The 26,509-nt window shown below is 38.0% G+C and overlaps 2 protein-coding genes across 7 annotated transcripts; one reads left to right on the top strand and one right to left on the bottom strand.

Annotated features, from left to right (window-relative positions):
• The first annotated feature begins 3,412 nt into the window (after nt 1-3,412).
• LOC146591530 (myeloid protein 1-like) lies at nt 3,413-9,466 on the top strand. Its single transcript, XM_085312675.1, has 7 exons — nt 3,413-3,458; nt 4,616-4,745; nt 5,753-5,904; nt 6,436-6,606; nt 7,943-8,057; nt 8,570-8,721; nt 9,276-9,466. Exons 1-7 carry the CDS (start codon nt 3,413-3,415, stop codon nt 9,464-9,466), a joined length of 957 nt encoding a protein of 318 aa, XP_085168801.1.
• Nucleotides 9,467-11,610: 2,144 nt separating this feature from the next.
• On the bottom strand, nt 11,611-26,509 carry LOC146591529 (F-box/LRR-repeat protein 21-like). Of its 6 annotated transcripts, XM_085312823.1 has the most exons (9): nt 26,455-26,509; nt 23,704-23,790; nt 22,136-22,276; nt 21,235-21,435; nt 18,893-19,016; nt 17,715-18,169; nt 16,326-16,448; nt 15,395-15,566; nt 11,611-14,025 (listed from the first exon to the last, which is right to left on the bottom strand). In XM_085312823.1, the coding sequence occupies exons 6-9, from the start codon at nt 18,081-18,083 to the stop codon at nt 13,382-13,384; spliced, it is 1,308 nt and encodes a 435-aa protein (XP_085168949.1). In that variant the 5' UTR covers nt 18,084-18,169; nt 18,893-19,016; nt 21,235-21,435; nt 22,136-22,276; nt 23,704-23,790; nt 26,455-26,509; the 3' UTR covers nt 11,611-13,381. The 6 variants fall into 6 exon arrangements, with proteins under 6 accessions (XP_085168949.1, XP_085168948.1, XP_085168950.1 ...); XM_085312822.1 differs by lacking the exon at nt 18,893-19,016; XM_085312824.1 differs by lacking the exons at nt 18,893-19,016; nt 21,235-21,435.

Here is a 26,509-nt window from a genome sequence, read left to right as displayed (position 1 = left end):
CTTTCACAACTGCACCTACCAACTGTTATATTAACATCTTCATTGCCCAACACAGGAATGCCTCCAACGGAGTTTCATCGCTTCCTTCGGCCCAACTGCCCGAGGTGACAGCCCTGTCCCTGTCAAATCGCCCAGTGAAGACAGCGGATCTCCTGCTACATCTAAACTACAATATCATACCTTTGAAAACTATTTTTCTAAGACAGACRTTACCACAAGTGTGTTAGTTTATAATATAACAAATGACATTTTGACATATTCGTTTAAGAAAGACTTGAGCAAGACACAATACTATTAAGATCTCTTACGAAGAAAATACAAAAAACACACATCCACTAGCCATTTGGAGTAAGCTCCGTAACACAAATGCAGATGGAAAAAAATTACAAAGAACAGGTAGCTACGAGCTGTTTTTAAAAAAATAAGAAATTGTAAAACAGCAGTCAAAGTAAAGTTTCTTCCAATTTCTCTGCTCCTACAACATAGTTGTATTCTGGTCTCTCACTTATCGGTGTGCCTGGCTTATTTTATASACAACTTTTCTTTCTCGAAAGACTTTGCAGAGAGGATTGAGGTGCTGCAGTTCCTTCCTTGGTAACACAAGGACCTTATGAGTATAGAAAAAGCTATTAAAAAWTTGCTTTTTAAGGCACGTGTGCCCCGGGTAAAACTTATTCAGTGAGGTATTTAAAACACTACTACTGCAAACTGGCAATCTGGAGTAAAACCAGGACTAAAAAGCTGGCAGAYAGAGACCATTATCGCAGAAAACACATTTGGAGGCCTCACAATTGAGAAAAGCCAGACAATAGTTAATTAGTTTTATATAATTTTGTTTCTAGTAGGAAAAAAATGTAATATCTAGCTGACTAAGCTCAACAGTACTTYGACCCCCACATCCTATGAAATTCGGGACAGCACAACTCTCGTTACATAGCGTGCAGACACAGCCACGCATCATGCACACAGCAATCAAACCGGGGTGTAGGTAGACCACGTCCCGCTGTTGTCTCCGCTCTTAAATGATTAACCAGCCTCCTGTTACAGCTGTTGCTTAGGTCGCTTTTCATCTTTTGCAACTACACCACCCCCCTTGGATAAGGTGAACTCACCTCCCTCGACTGAAAGACGCCACACAGGACGCCAGCCTCCCTTGCTGAACGGAGCCAGGGCTGTCTGGGGAGCGTCCCTGCTCCTGCGCCGCGCCACCTTTGAAGCAGGGGTCTGAGCTCTTCCACCAACAGCGAGACAAGCGAGGACTGAAAATAGGTGACGGACAGTACAATAGCTGTAGAAATTTATTGCTGTACATAACATTTTTACACTGAAAGACACTTGTAGCAGAAACTTTAAAGAATTCTGAAAGCTCCCAGTGCTCCTTGATAACGCAACCAACACACACAGTCTAAGATCCAGCAGATTCAGAGRATTTCACTCAAATTGTGCTGAGGTCTAGGAAGAGGCRAGGGACCTGGGTCATGGAGAAGTAGCAGCCTGGAGTTGGCTTTTAAGTCTCAAAATCATTTTGCTCTGGCAACATGCAGGTCTCCATCTGTGCAGTTTAAGTGAAATTAAAGCTAGTAAGTCTGGAAAGCTGGAAATAACAGCGCGCACACTCCTCACAGCACCTCCAGCAGCCTCTCAACTTGCAGCAACTGCAACTCTTTCTGACAAGGTAGTTCTGTCACATAAGCCACCTCACCTTTAAAGTTCAGGGGTAAGCAGTGTCCCCGAGTCCTGAATRTCCACTGAGACCTCACACCAACATCTTGTGTCGTTTGGAAACCTGGACTCTATTACACTGAGCAGATCAGGACAAGAAGCCCTATCAAAACTAGCCAGAGGGAACCTAACATTTTAAACAAATATTTGGTGGCTAGGAGTGAAAACCAGCTCTTCCTGACAGGATGGGATAAAAACTAGCAGGGATAAAAATCACTGAAGCCACTGATAACACCACTAGGGAGGACAAAAAGATTGGTTTGGGGTTAAATATTGGCTGTAAAAAAGCGTGGAACCATGAGCAAAGAATTCATCTCCTGCTGCCTGTTCCATGGAGTTCTCAAGAAAACAGATTGCAGAGACATTCTTCACAAACTAGAAGTGCTGCAGAGAGACATCTGTTTCTCCTCTGAAAAAAGCCTGCAGGACTTCCAGAGGTTACCAAAACTGGGAATATAGGATAGCTTATGTGAAAGTGCCATGACTCATTTAACTTTTTCATTAACTAAGATTTGSCATAAAGAAAATCTAGCACTTTCCTGTAATTCCTACAGAAAAACCAGAAGGAATAATTAAAAAAATACTTAGTAACACAGATTCCTAAATGAAGATTCTACTACTGTTATTAACATTGCGTAAGATACCTAAATGAAACATTGTAAATCCTAAGAAGAGCTTGAAAATCAGTGGGAAAGTGAACATTAGCAAAGGTCTCCCACCTTTCAGGAGAATATTCTAATCACCAGGTTGTGATGCATCCTGAGGTTTAGCCCTATTAATTCCTCCTAGTTGAATTTTTCTGCTTTATATGAATGCTTAAAAATCCATGATGATTCAGTCTGTTGGGACCCTGGAGTAAAGAGGAGGCTGCTCTTTCAACTTTTGAGAACGCTGAAGGGAGCCAGTCATATAATACTAGAAGTTTAACGCCATGTCACAGCTATGCAAGTGCAACTTTGGTTTGCAACTGTTTATTATAGAACTTCAAGATCAGTTTTTCAAGATCAGTTTTGACATGGATTTTGTTCCCCAAAACTAGRGTTCAGTCAAAAGACTTAATAAATATAAGTCTAGACCAATAATAATTTCAGCTGAACAGGAAAAAAAATTCCTTGCAAAAGCATCCAATTCTCTTAAATKAAGTCCCTAATGAAATAGTAAACCAAACATTGTATTTTCTTGTGTTTTCTATCACTCACTTAAAAAGCTGATGAGCATATATGCCCGAGGTGGTAGTACCGGAATGAGGAATGCAGGACAAACTAGTGATACGAGTAACTCCACTAYGTGGAGTTTTGCCCATCATTTCCCTCCGATTAAAGTCTCTGGACCATATTCTTCGTTCCTACTGTTTTTGGCCTAAGTGTACCCTTACTTCAGGAGGAGGAAGAAAAGTTGAGAAACGGTTCAACTGGAACTTCCTGAAATGTGGGATTGCTGTTTCCATCTGTTACGGTGTGCTAAGAGGCCAATCATTTTGTCTTTCCCAACCAGCTCTAACAACAGTTAAGTTTGTTGACATCTTTACAGCCTAATATGGCAATACCATCTACTCAGAGGTGTAATACTTTGGTCAAGACTGATTGGTCAGAACAATAGACTTGCACTTTCTAAAGTGCATAAATACCAAAGAAAGCTTCTACACGATGTCTTTGATTTGATCAAGGACCAGTGGTGGGACAGCTCCAAAATGTCAGCTCTCAGTCTGATCACACTGGTCAGCCTGGTGTCCACTGGTAAGTTGAGATTAACATTTCGTTTGTCTTTACTTTTTTTCAGGCTGACACTAAGAAATCAGTGAAATCCACTCCAATATATATAGTGCTAAAGCTAAGCCTTTCAGTTTAGTTTTATGAAGAATTATTGTAATGTAYGCTATTTTAAAATATAAACATGGGCATGCATTTGGAGTTTGTACCGTATTGTACTGAAGCATTTAGAGAGATTTCATGAAAAGCACAAGGGAAGGGAAAGTGGTTTGACTTGCTTCATAAACTAGGATTAAAAATGTGTTAATTATAGTTTTGCTTTGTTTCTAGAGAACATACCTTAAAATTAAAGGCATAAGATGTCTAGGAGAGGAATCAGATCTGTGTAACAGGTTCTATGACATTCTTTCACATATAATTTTGTGAAATTCTAACAATCCATGAACCATTCTCTACAAAGAGTGGACATCAGCACCAGCATGAATGGTCAGGAAAGCARTATTGTGTTGTGAGGGTAAGAATATTACTAGAGTAAATCCACATCCTTTAGGTATTAGATTCAGACAGACAAGCTTAGACATGTTTCTATTCCCAGTATTAATAAATATATAATGGAATTCTTTGGTGGAGTTGGAATACTTTTATTCATTTTTATAAATTTAACTATTACTTCATTGCTATTTAGCATTTTGCCAATTTGTCATCTTATTCCTCACACACTTCCAGAATCAGAGATTGCTGTTATCTTCCATTATTCTATGTCCTTTCCTCATATGCCTAGCACTGGAAAACTAAACACACACATTCCTGCTGCTTAGAGAGAAGCTCTACCTGCTGTCATTATATCTTGAAGAAAAATAAATACTTAAAGTGAGACAGGTTGACACAGGACTTGATTCGAAGTGTATTCCAGTGAATGATCCAGGTTGGGGGAGCAAGGGGTACTAGATTTAGATCTCAGTCATGGAAYTTAGGGATAGAAGAATAAAAATCCCACAACCAGTTAACGTGCAATTCAAGAAAAAGCTGTATTCCATAGCACAGARAGAGAAGCAGAGGTGGCATGCAACAGAAGAATCATACTTGTCTTCTACTTTAAGCACAATGTATTTTGCAGCTTAACTTCTACTGTACAGTACTAGGAACGTGGYTCAGTTTTCCCTATTTTCCTCTTTTGCTCAAAGTTTTTGCCAAGGAATGGGATGCACACCCACCCCAACAACACAAACACTGGGCACAGATATGCCGTGGGAATCCTACCAACAAAATCCGAGGCTGTGATAAATATGGCTGTGGTGCTTACGGTGCTGACAGGTAAAATAGTGGGGTACTGGGAGTTTGTAGAAAAGTTTGTTGCTGCTTTTCTAAATCAAAGCAGAGAAGCGTTGTAAAAAGCTTAACCACCCTTAAAAAAAAAAAAATCAAAGGCTTGCTGACACTTTGTCTTCGTTCAGCRGGATCTAAGACCAATACACAAAAACACTGATGACGTTTTTCTAGCAATCATTAGTATTATTTTAYTATTATGCTAAGAATGACAGAATACTGTTGCCTATAGGACCTTTCTGAAGTGAGATTAATGTCACTTCTGCTGAGGGATGCACAGGTGAAGCAGCCAGATCACTACATGAATTAGCAGCTAGGTTTTTGATGTCACACACTACTACTATACACCAGAATCAAAAAAGCACTAAGTAGTAAAGTATTCCAAGAACAGGTGTCACTTATTCTTGTTACTCATAGACTAGGTATTTGACATACACCCACACTGCTTACATGAAGCTAACTGGGTTATTTACACAAGTTAAAAATCTGCCAGCATCATCRTTTGTAAGCAGGCACCTCATAACAGAGCAGGCTATAATATTTCCCAGAAAAATGCTTTTATACACAGAATGACTTCTACCTTCCTTGCATTTTCCTCTCTTCTCCCTTCAAGCCCCATACAAAGTTTCCATCTTCAATATGCAACTTTTGAATTTCTAAATGAAAAAAACACGATGTAAGCTTCTATTTTACCTGGCACAGACATATTTGTGTGTAGAACAGCAGTATTTTTATGTAAGTTTGAAATATTCCATGAATATGGGAAAACTAAAAGTGTGCTTAAAATTTGAAATCTCATCTTCCTTTAARTCTGATTAATATAAACAATTTTCAGTAATTACAGATGGACTGAAGCCACTGTTTTTTCTWATTTCCTTGCAGATGTAGTTTAAATTGTTATATAAGCTTTAGCTCTTGCTGTTTGCTAACTGAACTATCTATATATAATGTTAGGCCTGATAGAGACTTCACTAATCATATATTTACATTTTCAGACACAGTGGTAAAGGAAAGCATGTGGGTGTGGATGTCATCTGTGCTGATGGAGCAACAGTGTACGCCCCCTTCTCTGGCCAGCTCTCTGGACCCATTAGATTCTTTCATAATGGAAATGCCATTGACGATGGAGTCCAAATCACAGGATCAGGCTAGTAATAACAGTAGATATGTTTTTAAGTGTCCAGTAAGATTTTTCTGTAGCTCTTCAAATCAAGCAGACTGTCATCTACTCTCATGCCTCTAGTTCCTACATTTAAATACACCTACAATCCTGCTCGCAAATATCACAAGTCATCACTAGCAGGAAATAGTCCTTCTCCTTTCCTTTTCACTTGGGAGGGAGAGAGAAGGGAAGAGGGAGTTGAAAAAACAGTCAAAGAAAATCAATTACCCTCCAAAACAAAAAAAGGAAACAGTAAAAATGAAAGTATCAGTAATATGCCCTCAGTTTTGCTGAGAGGATGCTTGCTGTCCCTATTTTCTAACTCTTTTTTCTTCTTTCTCCTTTTCTATAAGCAATCCAGAGAATTTTGATTTCAGGATTGTTGGTATCTTCACTGTATTTCTGCTTTATCACTGCAATCTCCATCAAGAGGCCAGCATAAAAGACCTCTTGCACACCACAAGAACAGATGTAGTTAGTATTTCCCGACTTCACTTCCTCTCCTGTCTCTTACAGGTTACTGCGTAAAACTCATCTGTATTCACCCTATCAGATACCACGGCACCATCCAGAGAGGACAAGAACTCGGAAGAATGCTGCCAATGCAGAGAGTATTTCCTGGCATTGTGTCTCACATCCATGTTGAAAACTGTGATCGCTCTGATCCTACTGCTCTACTTAAACCTGGTAAAAAAAAGTATTAATATATAAATATATATATATAATGAATGAAAGTATAYTTAATTGCAAATAAGAACATCAGCATTCAAAAGCAAGATTCTCCTCTGTCTTAAGTTCTAAGTGCAATGTCTAAGAGAGAGCATGCTTTACACATACAGCATGAGAGGAGTGTAGACAGTGTTAAAGACAGGAGCCACGTGTATCAGCATATCAGCTGTAGTCATACMCCTTCTCCAAATGTGAGTCAGACACTTCTGTTTGTATTCTTTTAACTACTAGCAATGTTTTCGATATTGCACTTCAGCTACTTTACGAATTAGGAATTGCTCTCTTCACTGAACTGCACGGACATTAAGGGTAAATTTCCAACAGGAGCAGTGTTACTTCTCTTTCAGCATGGCTATAGGCCATAGCAGATACATCCTCTGTTTAATACACAGACATACRGTACGAAGACATTACAGGACAATTCAATTTCTGAAATACAATAGATTCCAAACACTGCTGTTCACAGTGACTTGAAGATCAGCAATAAGTATTTGGTATATTAAGGTCACAGTTTAAGGAAATGACCATKCTAGAGGAAGAAGTTCCAATCTTCTCTAGTTTAAACATTACTCATTTACATAGCAATGTAACTTTTGCAAGGAGCAAACCCCCAGCTCTTCACATTGACCAGCCTCAACGTCAACAACAACTTGGAAGCTTCTTTACGTGCAAGCTATTCTCAACTTACAGACGTAGTAACAGTCTGCTTTTGAGCAGAGTTCTGTTCTGAACAGGTCACAAACTGATGGAAAATAAGACCCACAACCTTCTGCAGATCCTGAACGTATATATTCCAGTTTCAGCACTAAATAATATCCTCAAGTCCTTGATCAACAGCAATGCTATCCTCATCTCTTAGGATGATCCTTTATAAATACAAATTTAAAGATTTTGGTAGCAATATAGAATAGGATTTGAGGACTGAACTGAGATTAGGCTAGACTAGATTTAAAAAAAAAAAAAAAAAAGGAAGAAAAAAAAGCAGAGATGAGTTTTTGTTAAAGAGATTACTTAGGAAGCACGATAATTCCTTTGAATTTTTCTCTTTAAAGAATGCTCCTTAAATCAGACAGCTCTATATGAAGAAATAACAAAATCTAGTCTTGGATGTACATTCTATTTTTACTACCAAATGAGTGAAAAATTCTGTGGAAGACATCAACAATTCCAGTATGTTTCTACTTAACTAAAATGAAAACACAATATTCACAAATGTACATCAGAACCCAAAAGTTGCATCAGAACAAACAACCCTGAAAATAAATTTGATTTCTTATGTTTCTGTATTTCAAAGATATTCTACCATTTCCACAACAAGATCAGTACTGGGCAGCAGTATGTTCTGGGAATCCTACAAACGAGATAAGAGGCTGTGATAGATATGGCTGTGGATACTATGGAGCTCCAAGGTACTGTAATTAGCATGAGTTTGTTGCTACTCCATTGAAATAGAATTTAAGTACGGTTAAGCCCATTTTGAAATGCAACTTTGAAGGCTGAGGCTGAAAAATCAGAAAACATTTTCACTGCAAAGGTAATGCAGCACCAGGACAGGCTGTCCATAAGAGTCATGAAATCTGTCTTGGGGTTTTTTATTTTATTTTTTTGTTTTTAATGACCCAGCTAAACAGAGCCATGGCTGACCTGACCTAGTGCTGGGAACAGCACTGACTCAGGTGGAAGGCTGGACTAGACGAGCTCCAGAGGTACCTTCCAATCAGCATTCCCGCTACCCTACATTTCTATTTCAAGGCTTGTAAGAAACACTTTTTCAATTTACAGAACTGCAAATCTAACAATACAAACCATAAATCTTACAGGGTATTACATAATCTACACTTCAATGAAAACGTGATTTAGATTCTTCAAACACAATCTGTTGTGCCAACACTGTCTAATTACTAACATAACCCTTTTTCAGAGGAAATGGTAAAGGAAAGCATGTGGGTGTGGATGTCATCTGTGCTGATGGAGCAACAGTGTACGCTCCCTTTTCTGGCCAGCTCTCTGGACCCATTAAATTCTTTCATAATGGAAATGCCATTGACGATGGAGTCCAAATCAAGGGACAAGGTAAATAACTATTTTTCATAGAGTTTTCCTATCTTAATGTAGCATGTGTTCCCTTGCACTTAACTAAGCAGTAAAGCAAAGTGCATGTTCTGAGCCATAGCATCTTCTATCCATTTGCATTCAAATCTTTTTGTTCCTATGTTAGAATCCAAATATAGGGTACCCACTCTTAAATATAACTAGGCAAGCTCTCATTTTCAGGACCTATTACTTACTCTTCACTCTACAAGTACTGAGGTTGGGACCCAAATTGCAGGAAAATATAAAAATAGCTTTAAAAAAGATACAATGTTTTAGAGGAGTTTTGCTTGTCTATAGAACGACTTTAAGTTCTTCTCTTTTCTAAATCAAGAACCCCCATCCTCATTCCACCTGCTTCCGATTTTCCCTCCCTCAACAATCCAGCAACTCTGACCACTATCTTTATTTTCAATGACCACAGTATTTGGCTATTTTTATTTTTCCACTACTGCTTCCCCCTGCCCTCCCCCCCAAACCTCCACTCCCCAAAAAAGCTTTATCAGACATTTGGGTTTTTCTCTTGTTTTTACCAGGTTTCTGTGTAAAACTGCTCTGCATCCATCCCATTAGATACAGCGGTACAATTGCTAAGGGGCAAGTCCTTGGGAGAATGCTCCCAATGCAAAGAGTATTTCCTGGTATCACATCTCACATTCACGTTGAGAACTGCGATCGCTCAGACCCTACCAGAAATCTCGAAATGGGGAAAAGAAAGAGAATATAAAATGGAAGTGTTAGTAAATTCAAAATAAATTCATCTCAGCATCCAAAAGTTGTTTTTCTTCTCATGTAAACAGTCTATCTTAATGAATGAATTTTTTTTTACCCAGAATAAATAAAAAACCCAACAGTTTACACTACTACTGATTCAATATTTTGAGTTTTGTATCATATTGCAAGGCCCTAACATTAATATATATTCCAGGTACCACTTGGGTAGGTACCCTTTTATAGTATCAGTAGTTGCTGTTAACATTATATTTTAGGCTAATTTACAAACTTTGCATTGCATCTTGGTCAATTCTGAAAACAAGAAAATTTACTGTAGTTTTGAAAAGCATCTGGATTGAAGGAAGTAAAAGGGAAATTTACTGGAACACTCCAAAAGGCAGAGAAGATGYTGACTGAAGTAGTCATGCCACAGTAACTGATGTCTTTATAAGATGGCAAAAATTACTCCTTTTGCCAGGAAAGGAAGAGAGGCTTTGAGGTTTTTGTTGGAATTTGCTTTTATGGGATAACTTAAACCATAAATCAGCACCAACTATTTAAGCCCTCACAGGAAGTCAGAAAAGTCAGCAAGTCCAGAGATAAGCTCAGCCCTAGTGGCAGAAAACCTGCATTATTGTAAACTTCTCACTATAACTTGTATACCAAATCTCTTTGGTGTATCAGGTGTTCATTCCGTCCTTCGCTCTGACTGCTTTAGCTCCTTTGACACCAAACTGCACTGAAGGCATGGGGGTTTAGAAAGCCTCCTCAGGTCTGTGAAACCTAGAAGTCTAACACAACAAACAGACAAAATGTATTAGCTAGGATACGGTACAGCTCTGCAGTACAGGCTGCTCAAGGAATAACAAGGAAGCAAAGGGAGCAGGCAGTTATCCAAAGGTTTCTTGCCAGATGTAACACCTCTGCTGCTTTCATTCAGGATGACCTACTTAAGAAGGAAAAGCAGAACTCATGCTACTTTATATAGGTCAGTATTCTGACACTTATTTCTAAAGCACACTGTACACACTATTAACAGCAACACATACTAAAAACAAATCTAAAAAAAAAACCACAAACTATAAAATACAACATTAACATAATGCCAGAAGACACCTTTCAGTTAGAACAGAAGTGAGTTTTACCAAGTGAAATGCATAAAAATTTTGATGGTAACAGGCAGCAGAAACTGCACCTGACATTAGCGCATCTTAGTCTTATTCCATTGGTATCCACAAGAGGGATAACAAGCTTTAGGACTGAAGTCTTGTACTGTTTTGAAGGATATTAGTTTCAGCTTCATATCAATGATCTGCTTGGATATACCAGGGCAACAGTTAAAATATCTACGCAAATCATCCCAGTATTACCTGAAGCAGGATACTCCTATCTCTGTGTGATCACGGCAGCAATACAGAATCTATCACCATCACGTTCTATCACCTTTTCAGTRCTGACCACACTTGCTTGCAGTTTAACATTAGATTCACTCTTCTCCCCTCTGCTACAGTTTTTACTCTTACAGTGAAAAGGTTAAAGGTAGTGCCTCAGTACTAATTTTTACTCAAGTCTCAAAGTTTTTGCTTCTCTGAAGTTTCAGGAGTATTAAAAAAAAGTAGAACATATTATTTCTTAGGGCATAGGACCCACAAGACAAGAATTTTTTGACCAACCTACCATCGTATACACTACTGCAGAGTACATTGGTTTTTTGGAAGAATGAAAGCTTAGCGAGCTAAGCATACTGTTCTTCAGTTATAYGGACTCAGTACACAGACRTGCTGAGGCATTCCATGGAATTTAAAATAGCCTAAGAGTTGTATGAATTCACAACRGGGCTAAATCCAGTCTGCRAGTCCCTTTTAGGGTTTCCATAATAAAGCATGATGCTTTTCTCATGCTATCAGTGAAGAGTTAGTATTTCACATGTCAACATCATCTGCAAGATCTATCCAAGTTCTCTTTCAATTTCAGCACATCAAAATATCCTAGAGTTCATTACCTGAATGTGGAAGGACAACGATTAAACTCTTACAATCCAAGAGTCAACCAGCCCTACTGTCCTTCCCCAAGTCTGTGAAGTATATAGTTTCTAACACAGAACAAGCCTGCCTAGCAGGGTGATGCACAGTGGTACAGATAGGCATCTATTATCAGTTCATATATTCGATCAGTTTATTAAGTTTACAATCAGAGCAAAGCACGCATCTTAAACCAAATACTGTCTAGAAATATTTCAGTTTTCTGGTCAAAAGTAAATCATAACCTCCTCGATTATGGAAGCAAGCGCTTGGCTAATAAGTGCTAGTGACCAGTCAGCTGCCCTTTTTTTTTTTTTGCTGCCCTATCCCTCCCCACACCCACACAATTATGCAACAGGCAAAAATTCACTAATGATTCAGACATGCATTATCTTCTTAATACCTTTAGCTTATAGTTGGAAACAAGTCATAAAATAATTCTGTCCAAGATAATGGCAGTTTTAGACAAACCACGGCAGTTACTTTTGCAGAAAAGAAATTTAACTGCGGAAGAAACTATCTGACATTTTATCTAACATGACAAATACCACCATTCATCAAATGTACACATCTCATTACAAACAGRAAGATAAACCAACTACAGCAAGAAAATAATTACAGTAATATTTGTATATAATGCATTTTAGTTTACAAACAGTGCAAAATATCACAAATATATTCTAATTTGTATCAACTCCCTCTTCCTTTCCCCTGCCCACAAACAAGGAATAGAATCTTTCTCAAAACMCAATTAAGAGCAACAAGTACTAAAGAGTCATAAAATCCTTCTTGAATCAAAAATTTCAGGAACCAGCAATACATGATCTAGGAATCAGGGCTTACACCACTGTTCAGTGAGAACTGTGGCAAAGTTACYGTGGCAAATCCAGGCAAAGTTATTACAGATCACTGTGGCCTCTAAATGGCAAATAGTTTTGCAAGTGTTCTAAACCCTTGCTTCCAGGTAGAAAGTGACTAAAGACCACTGTTTTCTTTTCAAAYCTTCCTTTTAGCTGGTCATTCTTATGAAATCTTTAAAATCTCTTAATAATGGAAGCATGGAACAGCATCCAGATGTCAATTTTCAAAATCAAAGACTTGAAACCCTCAAACACAAAAGCTATTCCTTTTATTCTGTGCTTTGCCACTGATCCAAGTAATCAACTTAGATTCAAACTTTTAAATTCATTAATTTTTAACAAATTATTTCCCGTCCACTTTAGTGCATAAGATAGAAAAATAATATACTACAATTTAGCTAATCTTATAAAGTGACTTAAAGTGCAATTTAAAATCGGAAGGGTTTTGGAGTATAAACTTATTACTCACCACACCACTTTAACGTGCTGACATTAAGTGGACTTAAGCTAAATCAAAATACTTACACTAGTTCAGGTTACTCAAATATAAAGTATGAGCCTTTACACTTACAGCAAGAATACTTTGAAAGTCTGCTGCACAAATCATGGCAAACAACACTGTTTTCCTGAACACCAAGTTTTATCCAGCTCCCCACAAGCAAGATTTGCTCAAGGAGGAAAGTTTCTCTAGTCATCTTCTGACTACATCGGAAAGACTAAGCAAAGACATAAAATACAAAAAAAAAAAAAGTTTAACTTGAATGGAACAATTAAAYTGAAGCTAAATCAGAGAAGTCTAATTAACTGAAGTAAAAAAGTACCTGTAAACCATGGACATACTTTCAAGAGTGTCTACTGTTAAGTACACTTAATTTCTATTGCACTATACCATAAACATTCTTGAATGATTTACTGTTGCCTCACTACAGGTTCTCAAGGAAGAGAAACTGAAAATAAAATATGAAATCTATTTCCAGATTTCAAGTTGCTTATTTGCATAGAGAGCAACATCCTGATTCTACCAGTTTATCCACAGATGTAGACAGTTCACCATGTCGGCATCATATCAGGAAACCATATTCTTCCAAGATGTTTGGAGACTTCAGAATGAAGTTGATCCAAGTTATAGTCGTTATCTGGAATCAGTACCTCCTCCATTATAGAAAGCTGCGTGAGCCTGCCTCCACACATCTTTACAAATTCAACAAAACCCCTACAAGTTACTTCACATTCACCAAGACCCATTGCTGTTAAGTTCTTACAGCGCTCAGCAATTCGAATAAGTTCATCATCCAAAGGCTGAAGTCCATTAGCACACACAACCAGCTCAATTAACCTTGGGCAATTCATGCCAATACGACCCAACATGGCTTTGCTTACTGCACGACCAAAGTAAAGGTGTGTAACAGGGGTTTCCTCTCTGAAGAAGGCATCAAATTCTTCTTCATATAAGAAGAAATACATCACAATGTTGACTTTGGGGGAGTGTTTCACAAGAGCATCCCAGCTTTGCTTTTTAATAGTATGAAATTCAACTTGTCCAGGATTTTCACTCACAACATCTATCCGAAGGTGTTCCAGATCAACATGTTTTTCACTTGAAAGAGCCAGCAACAGTTCATCACTTAAAATGTAGTAGTTCAAAGCCAGTTCCTTAAGTCCATGACACTGGTCAGCAACACAAAGAATTCCTGAGAAATAAAAAAAATACTTTGTTAAGTAAGAAGTAAATAAAATCAGAATTATTTGCTATAAAACTTGAGCAAGTGCTAAGTTTACTGGCTTGAGTATTCATACCCATATCTAAGAACCTGAAGTATGACAAAGTTCTGAACACCCACACCCCATCACATGTTTTGGCTACAAACATTTATCAGTAAGAGAAGCAGGCCTAAGTAGTCATGTTAATGTCAAATTTGTTATCTTTGTGGCACTCTACCCTTCCTGCACAGTTTCCTCAGCTTTGGAGAGGCAACCAACACTAGGCAAGATCCAACTGATGTCTCCACTTCCTTTCCCCAATAATCCTTCTTTCAGCATCCACTTAATCATTCCATTTAAATGACTATTAGCAACAGAGTTTAAGAGCTGTGTTAGACTAAACCCTTCTCCCATTTAAGAGGCACATAACTTTTCTTAATCTGTCTGAACACAAAATACACAGATTTAATCTTTTTTTTTTTCCCAGACTCTGGATAAAAATGGAGAAGAGAAATTAGACCGGAGTTTTTCTTTCCCTAACTCCAGAGTTACCAGAGAAATTTAAGTCAGAATGGACCCAAAGGCTCTCTGAACTGTCAGGTAAGCCTGCATTTTCAATTACCCTTGAAGGGAGTGAGTCCTTTACCAACCAGTGCTAGAACAAAAAATTGTACTACCAGATCTGGACACCAGAGGGCACTGAAGAAACTGAAAAGCCTGTATTTTACTAAATCTTAAAATTTGTATGTTCCAACATTTCTGTAATACAATTTCCAAGTATTAACACTTTTTTGAATAAATTTCACTCACAGCATCTCACAAAACAGTTAAAGACAGCTACCTTCCCTTCCTTTATTCCACCAAGCAGTAGTTGATTTACGGGTTGATGATTTTGTGTTTGTATTCCCACAACATACTAGTTGATTAAGTTTACAAAGATGCTGCACACATGAAGCAGCTGATGCTTACTTTTAGGTAAAACTTGCAATGACTATTAAGGCCTTGGTACCTACATTAAAGGCATGCACTAATTTTGGAGGTTTTTTCTCCTCAAAACCCCCCAAAATTATCAGAGGTAAATAGAACAGCTGGGAAGAACGTAAAAAGAATCTCCAGAACTTCTAGAAGAAGCAGGCAAGTGAGAAGCATCTCCACCTTGATTATTCCAGTTCATTCAAAGACATTTTTTATTCTCTCCCTTCCAACTTTACAAACAGCCAAGATTAGGTCAATAAAAGGCCTATGCTAAAAGAATCAAAACAGTATGGAAAATAATACAGATAACTCATTTCAAATCTAAATCCTGACAATTGTTTCCTAGTGCTTTACTACTACATTTCTTATATATTCAGTACTTACCAGCAGGTGACACATGAGGACAACTGCTCATTTTTAGTAGTTTTAGAGTATCACTATTATTAGCAACAAGAACCTTCAAGGAAGGATCATCAACTGGTGTGTCATCTATCTTGATTGATGATAATGACTTGGAGTTTACAAAAACTACCGTCAGTGCTGAAGCAAAATGAGCCTGTTTGGGGGAGGGGGGGCACAACAAGAGAAAACACTATGGTAGATAAGCCAAATCTTTGCATCCAGGTTTTACATGTAGAGAAAGTACAAAAATGTAGGTAATCTCTTCCTTCTTTTAAAAAAATTGCTGTTGTATTTGATGAAAATAATAAAGTTTACTTTACACTTGGTAGTTAACTCATCCAGCCTTATCTCTCTCTAATAAAATTCATTAGTGTACATAATGATGAGTCTGAGGTACCTAGGATTTAACTGCAAAAACAAAAGGCAATGACATTTATTTTATTTTCCAGAAAATAACTCTGCTGTGACCTACAGAGAAAAGRAAAACCAAAAAAACTCAACTATGTTATCAGTACACTAGAAATTGTGACTACTGTATCTTTTAATCTGGAAATTAGAAGGCTCAAGTCTTCTAAACAGTTTCACTTCTCTATGCTGTGAAGTTATCAATACCAGTAWACTTAACGAATGGAACCTAAATTTAACTATTTCCTCCTGTTAGAGTTTGCCACAAATTAAAGACGACAGACCAATAAAAATAGATGGCTTTATAAAAAGAAATCAGTATCAACTGAGTAACAGTTCTCAAGTCTATRAAATCAACATTAAATACTTTCCTACCTAAGCACAGCTTTAAGAGAAAGCTAGCCAATAATAAAGGTTGAAGTGGTTTTAAGAGTGAATTAATATTTTGCCGAAAGAAATCATTCCTGAATCTCTCTATTTGATAAAAATACATTTTGTAGGACATTACCTGAGAGACATTCATGAAGCTTGGTTTTGCTGTAGAAATCAAACCCAGTGTCTTTATAGAACAGTTCACCAACTGAGAAAGGATGTTACAGGCTGCTTCTGCGGACTCAGTACTACTATCAACCTATAAAAGCAATTTAAGAATCRTGAAATCATTCTGTATTACTATTTAGAAAACTTAAGTGTCATGAGTACCAACGACTGCAAGCACTACAGCTTGTACTGTACCAGATTTCATTTGCCACCAGGACAAAAAGCAACATTAATTAGAAATTTCCTGACAAGAGAAATTAACAAGAAGTATTTTTTTAAACTATCATACAATCAGAAAGTACTTCAAGAGTATGGCTGACAGGTATTTCTGATATAGACAGCTTAAACCTAGGCGTTCTGTTTGAAGAACCTTGTGCCCATGTTTCCTCCTAAACAACGGGTGTAATTAGTATTGGCATTACGATATACAGTGGTACGCTGTGTGTGAGTGYATGTGTGTATGCATGAGTGCAGTAACTCTAAACATTTAGCGCAGGGAAAAAAGACTTAGTAAAGTCTAGATACAATCAAACTAATTCATGTTACYTCAGGGACAATAACTTAGTATCTTTAATAATGAGCTGAAAATTCCCAATGGACCTGCAAGCCTGATGGYCAGCTTTGGACAAATCACTGCTTCATCTCACCTTCCTTAATAAATGATTAGCCCCACACTGAGAAAGTCAGGTTTTCCGATTTTAATTCTAGTTTTAGAAATCACTCCCTTCCACTGCTTTCCCTTCATACCTTAGAACTACGAATTCTTCTCTAAGGAGAGTGATTGCAACAAGTTAACAAAACATCTGCAATTCCAGCTGTAGTCCTGTCAGATAAACTGTTAGTGAACTGTATCAAGCTTTCAAATGAAGAAAGTCTGAATTAATGCAACCCTTTGACTACAAACATACCCATCATTTAAAAATACTTACTGTTACTTCATAATGTCCTTACATGTCAAATGACTGAATATAAATACACAGTCGCTTTCTTCCTTACACACACTTTTGCACAACAGGCTTCTGAAATTTCAGGACATTCTTCACTGTATAGCCCTATTTTGCAATTAAATAATACACATATGACTTAAAATATTTCTTACAAACAGAAGAATTTAAGGAAATAAACTTATTGCAGATTAATCTGTTGAGTACTTCAACTGCCACTACAATGGATTCACAATATATAAACTCCACAATATATATTCTGAAAACATGTCATGCAGTCTTCAGCACAGTATCACACAATATTCTTTCTTTACTGTGTAAGAACTAAACCATAGAAGTTGGAAGGAAACAGCATGTATGCATGGAAAGAAGCTGTAGTAGCTGCATTTTTAAAAATATGTTCAAGCCTTTACCTTGAAGCTGACGTACTGCAGATGATCAGCATGCCTCTTGATAATCTGCTGAATGAGATCAGGATGAGTAGATTTTAAGTAAGAAGTAGCTGGCTGGTTAAGTTCAAATTCAAACTTCCTCCAGAGATCTGGGACATGAAAAGTTTCATTCCACCTTCGACAAACAGAAGATGCCCTAGCTCGATCTACTAAGGGCAGAAACTGAAAAATACACAGAATAACATGGTGCGGAAGGCTTCCCCAATCCAAGGTGTGCAAGTTGGATTCACCAAACGTTGATCCACGGAAACAAGTTCTCTGTTTCTTGTATTTCTGTAATGTTTGCGGAGCTTCATTTTCTACAGCAACCTTCTGCCTAGCTCTCTTCATTGTGAATGTAATCAGCTTCAGGTACTGGAATGATCCAGTGTATTCAAACTGTACAGTTGCCTGTCAGTTTCCAGTACAGAAGGTATCTGAAAAACAATAATAAAAAAAAAAAAAACACACACAGAAGATTGGGGGATCAAGGGAGAAAGCAATCAGAAGTTAACAAGTCGGTAAAATTTAAAATGTTACTATGCAAAACGTATGTCCATATGTCAATATCCAGTACACAGACAACAGCAATGACTTTGTTTCTCTAAACCATTTATTTTGTACAAATCAATTTCAATCTGAGCAATTTGGGTTTATTAGTTTATAGTTTCACCTGTCAGCACTTCACAGTATATTACATACTTTTTAGAGAAAAACTATTCAATAGCAATTTGCATAAGTTTAATRTGTAACAAATTATGTATGTTTAAGTTTAAACTCAGTAGACAAATTCCTGAATCTATAGGCAATTTCTAAAGAAATTATCAACTGTGGAACCCAATTCATACTAACTTCCCTTTTCAAATAATGAAGAACCTTGAGCAGGCACATCCAAAGGAGTCCAAAAGTCCATCTATCCCTCTTTTTAAACATGGCAAGCATAGAAGTGTTTTGCAACTAAGAGCAAAAACCCTCAGAACTCACTTAGCAAAAAAGGGCAGAGAGAGATTCGCAAGAAGTGTTTTTCAACAACAAAAGATCCCAACCTTTAGTGGATCAGAAAAGCAGCTTAAAGGGTATTGTTTGCTTTTTTGCTAGAGTTAACACGTAAAAAGACCGCAGTAAACATAATACCATGAATTTAGTAATTAACTATTTACAGGATTTCCAGGACAGCCTATGTATCCGAAGGGTTTTGTTATTATTTCAAGAACAGAACTGCAGCAGTTTATTCAACATTTGAAAACACGAGGCATAAAATGGGCAAGACATTTTCCATTTCCCCTGAAAATAAAAGGAAGACAAAAATCAACATTGAGAAAAAAGTAATACATGAAACCTCTGCTATCTGACAGATCTACAACTTCAAAGATCTTTGCAACTGTGTATAGACAAACAGTTAATGTAACTCCAATTTCTTCTGGAATAGTATGACTCTCAATTCCAAATATCTTTCTTACAAGATTTAACATAAGCAACTCATCTCCCAATACCAAAAGATACATAAGCTGATAGAAAGCAATGAATGCAGCAAGAAGGCCTGCCAGTGCAGAATTCTGCTCTGAGAAAACACAAATGACAGAAGCATAGTCGGAGTCTATCAAGCCCTAAGGAGCCTTGGTTTGCTGGAAAAATAAAAGCAAGGGGCTGCAGCATGTCCTTGGAATGGCACACAAGAAATTTTCAGGATGAAAAGAAAGAAGTCACAACAAACTCACAAAAGTAATTTCCATCCTTGAGTTTTAGAGTATGTCAACATGTATATATTTTGTAGAGAGAAATAAAATTTTTAAGCCTAWCTTTAGCCAAAAACCTAGTTATGACTGTAACGTTATCAGTATAATCAGTAGCATAAACATGGGTATCATGCATCAGTTTTTAATCTTGATGCCTGCACTAGAAGATATAAAGACATGTGATATTATTAACCAGTACTAAAAAAAGATTTAGTACCAGAAAGAGCAAGATAACTCTGTCTGTAAGCAGGTTAAATTTTACGTGTGCCTACGGTGACCTGAGTAGAACTTTACTTCAATGCCTGTTGGATTTACCTGCATTCTGCCTAAAACTGGACATAAAGAAGAAAACATCTCATTGTGTTACGCAAAAAACCAAGAGCATGTGACAGTATCACTGAAAACCAGATATATATTCTAGAAAACATGTATCCCACTACACTGTTCTAAAGACAAGAAAAAATTTATGACATTCGTTTGAAATGCTGAACCACGCTATACATACAACTGTACCAAACTAATCCATTGAACAGTGTTTGCCATACAAGACAAGGTTACAAAAAGTTAACCAGCATATGAAAAAGCTCTGCTTTCACAGGCTGAAGTAGACCAGTCTATTCCTGGGAAATCTTCAGGAACTGCCTTAACTTTCAAGTACTTGTTTCATTTTACAGTGAGATGAGGCCTCTTCTCAAATCCTGCTAATTTAATGTTGAGCTACTCCTTATCTCCTCGCAATCAGTCTAAAGCTACTTTTCATAGCAACCGCGTATTTCTCAAGAATCAACAGAACACGCTATTTTTTCTAAGCACAAGACAGCCCTCAGAGTAATTCCTCTTCTGGATTTTGCGAGTTCTTATCAATTTTTAAGCATTAAATTAGCTAGAAAGAAATTTTGGTTTAAAAAGTCATACTGGTTCTAATTCTTATTGCAACTTGTTTTTCCTGAGCTATATCCAAATCTGCACAACAGAAACAAACATTGCAATAGATGAACTACAGATCAGGTTAAGTTCCAAATATTCACAAATTAATTCAAACTCCTGTTCRCGTCGTGTTTTATTCCACCACAGTTCTGTCCTCCAGTTTGAAACCTCCAGGACTGAAGAGGTGTCAGATATAGAAGCTGTAACATTCCATGTTTATGAGAAGAAAGTACGTGCATCTATGCTTTCTCTTAAAAGAGAAGCAAAGCATTTCCTTTGCCTCGTTTTATTATTAAAGCTTTTCATAAAAACTTTTCTTTAAAATAAAGCATGTGCATAGGAGTGGAAAAGAACAACCTAGGAAATTACTTAGGAGCTAGCTAGCTGCCTGACCAGTTCCACTACTGTTTGCTCTCTTGAAAAATGATCCAGGCACCAATGAATTTATTCCAGCAATCTTCAGAAATCTTCACTTTGGTCTTTTAAATGTTTCAGTAATGATAGAAGCATGTAATATATGCAGAAGGTTAAACCAGTGACACTCTTCAAATTATTTTTAATACTTGAAACTTTTTCTTTCCTCGATAGACGCACGTGCTTTACATAACAAGCGGGAAAGTGATCAAGTCAAAGTGAACAGTGCTATGCACATTGCAACACATTCCACTCCAAAGTAAAGTAGTATTTGTAATCAATTACTATTGCACTAATTGTACTAGTATTACTAATGTAATGAAGATACAAGCTTATTATAAGCTCAGTATGAAAAAGCATTTTGCACCATTTTATCATCATCATCTACATGACCACATTCTACGACTTTTCAAAACTTTACTTACATCTTCAGCCCAATGAACAGGCACTCCATTGCATTGTAAGTGGATGAACTAATCAACCGTATAGAACACGCTTTTCAATTGCTCATAGTCTTGCTAAATTTAGCTTGGTTCAAGCATCTGCTTATTTCTTCCTCCCCTTGGTTCAAAGATCTGCTTATTTTYTCCTCCCCTTTCAGGCTGCATTAAAAGTTTTGCTGATTCCTAAAAATTAAAGTCCATCATAAAAATAAACAAATAAATGTCTCCAAGAATCACCTCCATTTTTTCTGTTTTCATGTAAATCTGCAACATTTCAGTAAAGTTCAAGTAGCTGGAAAAAGGGAAGTTTTCACTTTACCATTTGAAACTTATTTGAGCTTTACAAGTGCTGCTCCTACAAAGAAGCTCTGACATTCGACAGCTACCAGAAARAAAGGGCACAAAAGCCTACCACGTGGGCTAGACTGTAGACAAGATGTAGCATATCCATTTCAGAAACATCAAGAGACGCAACAAGATACACGCAGCCTATATAATACCTAGCCTGCTGCTGATGAAAGTGGCCGTATCTTGTCCTTGCTGCTAAATCCCATTAGAACAGACAACTTCAGAATTTTCTATTTTTCAGTGTTCTGTACTGCAGAATTTTACAAGTAGCAAAATCAGGTTGTATGATTCATTGTGAGAAAATAATCAGAAAAAGGGTTCCATTGGTTATGCATCACAGGAAGGAAGATTTGACCTAAGACAAAGCCCTAATATTCACTGTGTAACTGRGAATGCTTAAAATTTAAACTAAAAGGAGTATGTTGGATTATAGATGTACTTGTGCATTTTAAAACACAACTGATTTTAACTAAAATATAGGTCCACGTGATATAATCAAAGTAGTACTGAATGAGAGGCGTACATGCACACATACCTCCAAAGAATGTGGAAGTTCCTGTCAAGTTACCAGCACCTTTCTGGTGTCTGAACATCCATCCCACTGATGAGTCATCCTGTATGTGTGCATGGATTCCTTAACCAGAAGGCAGAGAGGGGTCCCAGATGATCAACTGACCTGTGAAGTCATCGACCAAAGAAAAGCTCTTCTGCAAATTCTGGGAGACCCTTAGGAGGGACTAAGTTCAGTTTTGGAAACAAGACTGAGATGACTAAAACTCTCTATGCTGTATGTCAGATGTGTAAGTAGAACAACACAACGTGACAAGCAAATCAGTTTTATCAAATGCTGTTGTCTCAGAACTATCAGCTAGCTAACAGAAAGGTGCATGTGTTCCCACAAATCTAGGTTTGGTGTTACCCACAATCTGAGTCACATCAGTACTCTTATGCAATGCAGGTACAGCTTGCATAGTATTTAAAGTAGTTATGTACCTATATAAGTGCTGATTTTTTTCAGCTAACTACATACCAGTATACTAAGAAAGCTACAATGATCGAAAGATTTAAAGATATGACATCTAATATCTTAAATTTAAGGATTCTCAGCTTTAAACATAACTCAGTTTTACCAAAAAAGGTATGCTACTGCAACACTATAATCCTTGACAATAAACTAACTTGGCTAAATTCTCTCACAGCTGGAAAAATATTGATAATGCATCACATGCTCCCATATATGAAAATATAGAGTGGTTCCTTTCATATTGGTATCAATGAACACCTTCTTCTACTATCAATTTGGGAAAGTAGGCCTCAAAACTCTGAATTCAGTTACTGATTTTACATTATTTGTTGTAGTTTTAATAGCAAGCTAACAGAAACAGCAACATGCATCTAACTAAACCACAACAGGTTTGAAATGAAAAAAATAAATTTAAAAATTAAACCAAATTACAACTTTAAGATGCTTTCAAAGTACTGTGGTTAACCAATAGTAACACCTTTAGTAGCATCCTAATGCTGATTTTTTTTTTTTAAATAAAACATTGTAGTGAGTTAATACCAAAATTATAATCTTAAGATTTAAAACTAGTGCAGTAGAAGACAAAAGAAGCAATCCTCATCTCTTAAGAAAAAACAAAACCAAGAATTGAGATCTGTGCAAGTAATGAGGTTGCTCAGCTCACACACATCACAAAATCTAAGAGCTGCATAGTCATGCTTGTCTAGGATTACAAAGCTGGCATTTACAAGTAACAGTGTTCACAGATGAGATCTGGAGAAGTTTTTAAATTACAGTAGTCTTGTATTACTTGTACATTCTACAGGTATTACATTTTCTTCAGTGAAACAAGCTGACTATCCCTTTGCTAACTCTGCATGGCAGGGCACACACATACCTAAAATTCATCTGCAGAAAGTGCTGTTAGTTTCTACAACATAAAGAAGGTAGGTTTATAATGACACGTAAACATAAAAATACATGAAACGAGACTAACTGAAAAGAACAAAACACTGAGATGCAATTTAAAGATTCAACACTGAAGTGTAGTAAGTGTAATTTAATAAACCACACGGTATACCTTGAAGCAGCTTTCTTACCTAAAGAATGTTTCCAAGTTACAATAGGCAATAAATGAATGAATAGAGGTTGCTGCCGCCATGGGGCATTCACAAGCATCTGTCCTCCTGTCCAGATAAAAATGCCACGAAAATCTTTATTAGTTAAAAAAACAAATAATCCCAGTCATCCGCCTCATTCAAAAATAATAGAAAAAATACGTTGGCAGCAATCAAGAGGTCAACTACCATTCCTCGCCACTTCAAAACTGATAAAAAATTAAAATGGTGCTAATTAACCTGTTATTCCTTCATTATCTTTCTCAGCTGCTTGCTTTAGTGAATGAGTTTACATCATCATAACACAAGGCAGCTTACTCTATATTGCAAATACTATGCTATTCACAGAAGTATGTGGACGGGTTAAGTTTAAAATTAAAGAGGTGTGTTGCAACTCTATTTACACTGTACTGGCCAAGAACACAATGTAAACAGTAAGACATTCAACATTTGCTACTGTCATTACCATTAACAGCGAAGTTTGGTAAACAACACTGCTGTAATCTAAAAGTCATGGAACGCAGCACGTACATGGGATAAGCAAAGTTCTTCCCTGCCTTTTTCCCTTCGTTGGCAATCCTGTCTACTGGCCGAGGAAACTGTTCGACATACGATCAAAACACAAGCACTCCCTCCTCCTCCACCATACAGCCCAGCATCCTACCGCCCAAAGTGCCAGCAGCCGTAAATCACCCACCCAGGACAGCCCTGGCTACTGTCACACGGCAAGAAGCAGGGCTGTCCCTGCAGTCAGTCAGCAAAAAGTCACCCAGCCTGCAGCCTCCTCCCTCTTTAAGAGCTCCCAGGCCAGCAGATAGCAATCTGTCCCATCTGGCAGGCGTACCACAAACTACCATATCAAGTAGATTTTAAGATTTTAAAATAAGGTAGATTTTAAGGCTAAAAGCCCTGTCTCCCTTCATGCTATTTTCTTTCAATACTGTATGACAGAAGTTCGTGTTTCAGTGTCTTCCATCTTAAATAACCGTTTATTTCATCCCTCATCATATCATGACGCTTACTTTTACAAAAACACATCAAAAAAAGAAAAAATAATTTTATATGCCTATCACTGGAGGGAAGGGAGGAGAACTGATGCAGCTATCTGTTCCAAGCTCTGAATTTAATATCCTTCCCAACACTGCTTAGTTTGGCTGCAAATAAAATAGTTTTTGAAATTAAAGTAACATTTGACAATTAAGAAAAGGACAACTATGTCCTTTACATTAAGAAATCTATCAAATATAGTTTTTACTGACTTGATAGAATTATGCTGTTCAGCAGCCTTCTGAATTTCACGAGGATTTGAATCGGTTATCTATAAAGGCTGAATACTTCTATTAACCAGAGACTAYAACTTCTGCTATAATGAACTTCTCTTTTACAGACCCGAGAATCCCTCAGTGCAGAATTAACTAGGTCGGACATACTAGCAGTTTATACTTTTACGTCAGAGATAAAAGTAGCTCTATATATTGCATTTAGAAAAACAGGTTACTGAAAGATTGCCGCAAGCTCTTGATAACAAAAATCAGGTGCACAGTCTAATGACACTTCCTTCAAGTGTTCAAGGCCCCACGAGCCATCAAAAGCAATTCAAACAGTCAGTTAACCTAAGCAGAAAGGTTAGTAATAGAAGAATAAATATCAGAGATGCAGTCAAATATAAGGTTATGTTAAAGAAACCAGTTATGTTAAAAACAAATAAAATTTGTGCTCAGGGTAGAGCTACCTAAGTTGTAATCAAAGATAAACAGTAGCAGCAAAGTTGTTGGAATTTTCTGACAAACTGATGAGGTTTAGCAAATCTATTCACACCATCACTTATCAAATATTGGTGGTGAATGGTGGCAAAAATTATCAAATATTGCTGCATCAGTGTATGCAGCTGCTTTCCTCTATTCTCGATTTTCTCATCAAGTGTATTGCACAGCTGCATGTTTTTGTACCAGGAAAACCGCAGATTTTAATAGTTCCTTCTCCAACGACTGTTTTATAAATAAAAACAAGACTTACTCTACAATAACACTCCAGAGCTCCGCAGTTCTTCACAGAACTACTTTTTTTTTTTGCATGCAGTAATAAACGTGCTTTCTACCGTTTCCCAGGAGTCTTTCACCCTGACTTTAATACGCAATTCAAGCGCTTAAGACTAAAAATAATAATAATCCTGTCTTTGAGCATAACGCTCTAAAGCTTGCGGCAACCATCAGCCCCAAAGGTTTCCCCAGCTTCGCCCTCAGCTCMGCATCCTCCGGGCGAGGGAGGAGGACGCAGCGCGCCCGCTCCCCCGCACAGCTCCCCCGACACGCGTGCTCACCGCTCGCGGGCCACAGCGAAAACCACAACGCTGTTTTCCCCCGAGGCTCGCTGGAAACGTCCGAGTCGCGTAAACCAGGGCACCAGATCGGCGCGCGTTAAACCCTTCTCACGGCAGCGCCCGCCGATGCGCGCAGCGGCGCTAAGCTCATTAGCCCCAAACGCTCCGCACCGAGTGCGCGGCGCTCCAGGAAGACGTTTACCACAACTTGCCAGGGCGGCAAGGGGGAAGGCGATGCCCCCTCCCCGGCCGCTCCCCAGGCCGAGCAGGGCGCGCACGTACGCGGCAGGGAGCCGCCGCTCTCGGCCCACACGCCCGTCCCGGGCCGCCGCCGGCCCCGCGGCCTCCTCCTCCACCCCGACCCCGCTCCGCTCTCCACACGCCCGCCCCGGGCCGCCGCCGCCGCCGCTCACCGCCGCCGCGAGGCTCCCCGGCACGGGCAGGGTCGAGGCGAGCCCCAGCCGCCGC

Source organism: Rhea americana, unplaced genomic scaffold, assembly GCF_003343005.1.
Source record: "Rhea americana isolate MKP2758 unplaced genomic scaffold, rheAme1 scaffold_37, whole genome shotgun sequence".
NCBI classification, from domain to species: domain Eukaryota; kingdom Metazoa; phylum Chordata; class Aves; order Rheiformes; family Rheidae; genus Rhea; species Rhea americana.
Note: the sequence above shows the minus strand (reverse complement) of the source record. Positions and strands in the feature narration are given on the sequence as shown.